Source organism: Poromitra crassiceps, assembly GCF_964638095.1.
Source record: "Poromitra crassiceps genome assembly, chromosome: 8".
NCBI lineage: Eukaryota > Metazoa > Chordata > Actinopteri > Beryciformes > Melamphaidae > Poromitra > Poromitra crassiceps.
Window position 1 is genome coordinate 49,490,482 of NC_139629.1, and position 2,500 is coordinate 49,492,981.

Genomic DNA, 2,500 nt, shown 5'->3' on the forward strand with positions numbered 1-2,500 from the left:
AAACCAAACTGAACCAGCGTTGGAGACGTCACTCACAGCACGACCAGGGCGGAGAGGTTGGTGAAGGCGTGGTCTGGGATGTGTGTGATCTGGTTGAGGGCCAGCGTCATGGCCTGCAGCGAGGGCAGAGAGTCCAGGGCCGTCACCGGGATCTCCGCCAGGGAGTTGTCGTCCAGCCACAGGTGTCTGAGGGAGCGGACCCCTCCAAAGGCCCCGGCCGGAACCTGGGCCAGCAGGTTAGCATCGAGACGCCTGTGGTGGTGGGGGGGGGGGAGAGGAACCAGCAGGTTAGCATCGAGACGCCTGTGGTGGTGGGGGGGGGGGAGAGGAACCAGCAGGTTAGCATCGAGACGCCTGTGGTGGTGGGGGGGAGAGGAACCAGCAGGTTAGCATCGAGACGCCTGCGGTGGTGGGGGGAGAGGAACCAGCAGGTTAGCATCGAGACGCCTGTGGTGGTGGGGGGGAGAGGAACCAGCAGGTTAGCATCGAGACGCCTGTGGTGGTGGGGGGGAGAGGAACCAGCAGGTTAGCATCGAGACGCCTGTGGTGGTGGGGGGGAGAGGAACCAGCAGGTTAGCATCGAGACGCCTGTGGTGGTGGGGGGGGGGGGAGAGGAACCAGCAGGTTAGCATCGAGACGCCTGTGGTGGTGGGGGGGAGAGGAACCAGCAGGTTAGCATCGAGACGCCTGCGGTGGTGGGGGGGAGAGGAACCAGCAGGTTAGCATCGAGACGCCTGTGGTGGTGGGGGGAGAGGAACCAGCAGGTTAGCATCGAGACGCCTGTGGTGGTGGGTGGGGAGAGGAACCAGCAGGTTAGCATCAAGACGCCTGTGGTGGTGGGGGGAGAGGAACCAGCAGGTTAGCATCAAGATGCCTGTGGTGGTGGGGGGGGGGAGAGGAACCAGCAGGTTAGCATCAAGATGCCTGTGGTGGTGGGGGGGGGGAGAGGAACCAGCAGGTTAGCATCGAGACGCCTGTGGTGGTGGGGGGAGAGGAACCAGCAGGTTAGCAGCGAGACGCCTGTGGTGGTGGGGGGGAGAGGAACCAGCAGGTTAGCATCGAGACGCCTGTGGTGGTGGGGGGGGAGAGGAACCAGCAGGTTAGCAGCGAGACGCCTGTGGTGGTGGGGGGGAGAGGAACCAGCAGGTTAGCATCGAGACGCCTGTGGTGGGTGGGGGGGAGAGGAACCAGCAGGTTAGCATCGAGACGCCTGTGGTGGTGGGGGGGAGAGGAACCAGCAGGTTAGCATCGAGACGCCTGTGGTGGTGGGGGGGAGAGGAACCAGCAGGTTAGCATCGAGACGCCTGTGGTGGTGGGGGGGAGAGGAACCAGCAGGTTAGCATCGAGACGCCCCGCGGTGGCGGAGAGGAACTGGGCTATGTTTATGTTTGCTCGTGTGCATCATCACGTCTGTGTCTGTGGCAGCGAAAACGCTTTCTCTTACTGGAACGGTTATTATGAGAATTACACGTCTTTTATTCTCCTCCTTTCATCTTCGCCGCAGCTTTTTTGAGAAGCTCTTCGCTCTGATTTATGCCCGTGCTAAATAAGCCGTGTTATAGCCACACCAGCACAGACTTGTGTGAAATGGAAGCGAAACGCAGACGCGCACAAACGATCTCTTTGTCTGTGTGGCTGCGTCTCGGATTTGACCTTTCTTCCCCCGTTTTCTCCGATCCCCATTCTTAAGTTTGTTCATGTTGTGAAAACTCTTCCTCCCTCAATGTCTCTTCTCTTCCCCTCTTCATCTGTTCCTCCTCCTTCCTTCCCCCTCTCTCTCTCTCTCTCTCTCTCTCTCTCCGTCACACTCTCTCCGTCGCCATCGGACCCTGATGTTTGCAGCCACTCAGATAAATGCCTTTCTAACGTCAACAAAGGAGCGGCTGCTTTCATCTGATGGATTTATGACTCCACCTCCACATACACACACACACACACACACACACACACACACACACACACACACACACACACACACACACACACACACACACACACACACACACACACACACACACACACACACACACACACACACACACACAGTCTTACTTAAGTCACTTGTGGGGCATTCACATCGACTCACATGCATTTCCTGGACACTTACCGGAACCCTAACCACTGCTTGCCTGACCCTAACCGTCCTTAACCACTGGGGACACACGCCTTTTGTCCCCCATTGCACGATCCGTCCCCACAGATCCGTCCCCACAGTCACCTGGTGTGTCTCCAATTTCGACTTGAGTCAAACCATAGAGACGTTTTGCACGCTCATACACACACATGACCCCTTCCATCCCGTGGACCGTGCAACCCTCTTTGTCCCTTGTCTCTTTTGGTGTCCGCAACCCACAGGCAATGAGTGTGTTAGTACCCTGACATGCACACCTACACACCACGCGTGAACGCATGCACACACACACACACGCACACACACACGCACACACACACACACACACACACACACACACACACACACACACGCACACACACACACACA

General features: G+C 58.0%; 1 protein-coding gene across 1 annotated transcript in view; it reads right to left on the reverse strand.

The window, feature by feature from the left end:
- lgr6 (leucine-rich repeat containing G protein-coupled receptor 6) overlaps positions 1-2,500 on the reverse strand; it is a gene marked incomplete at its 5' end in the record, with an annotated part of 65,790 nt that overhangs the window by 18,371 nt on the left and 44,919 nt on the right. Inside the window, one exon of the mRNA XM_083642385.1 lies at positions 37-252. Coding sequence (XP_083498511.1) covers positions 37-252 — 216 coding nt within the window. The remainder of the gene's footprint in view (positions 1-36; positions 253-2,500) is intronic.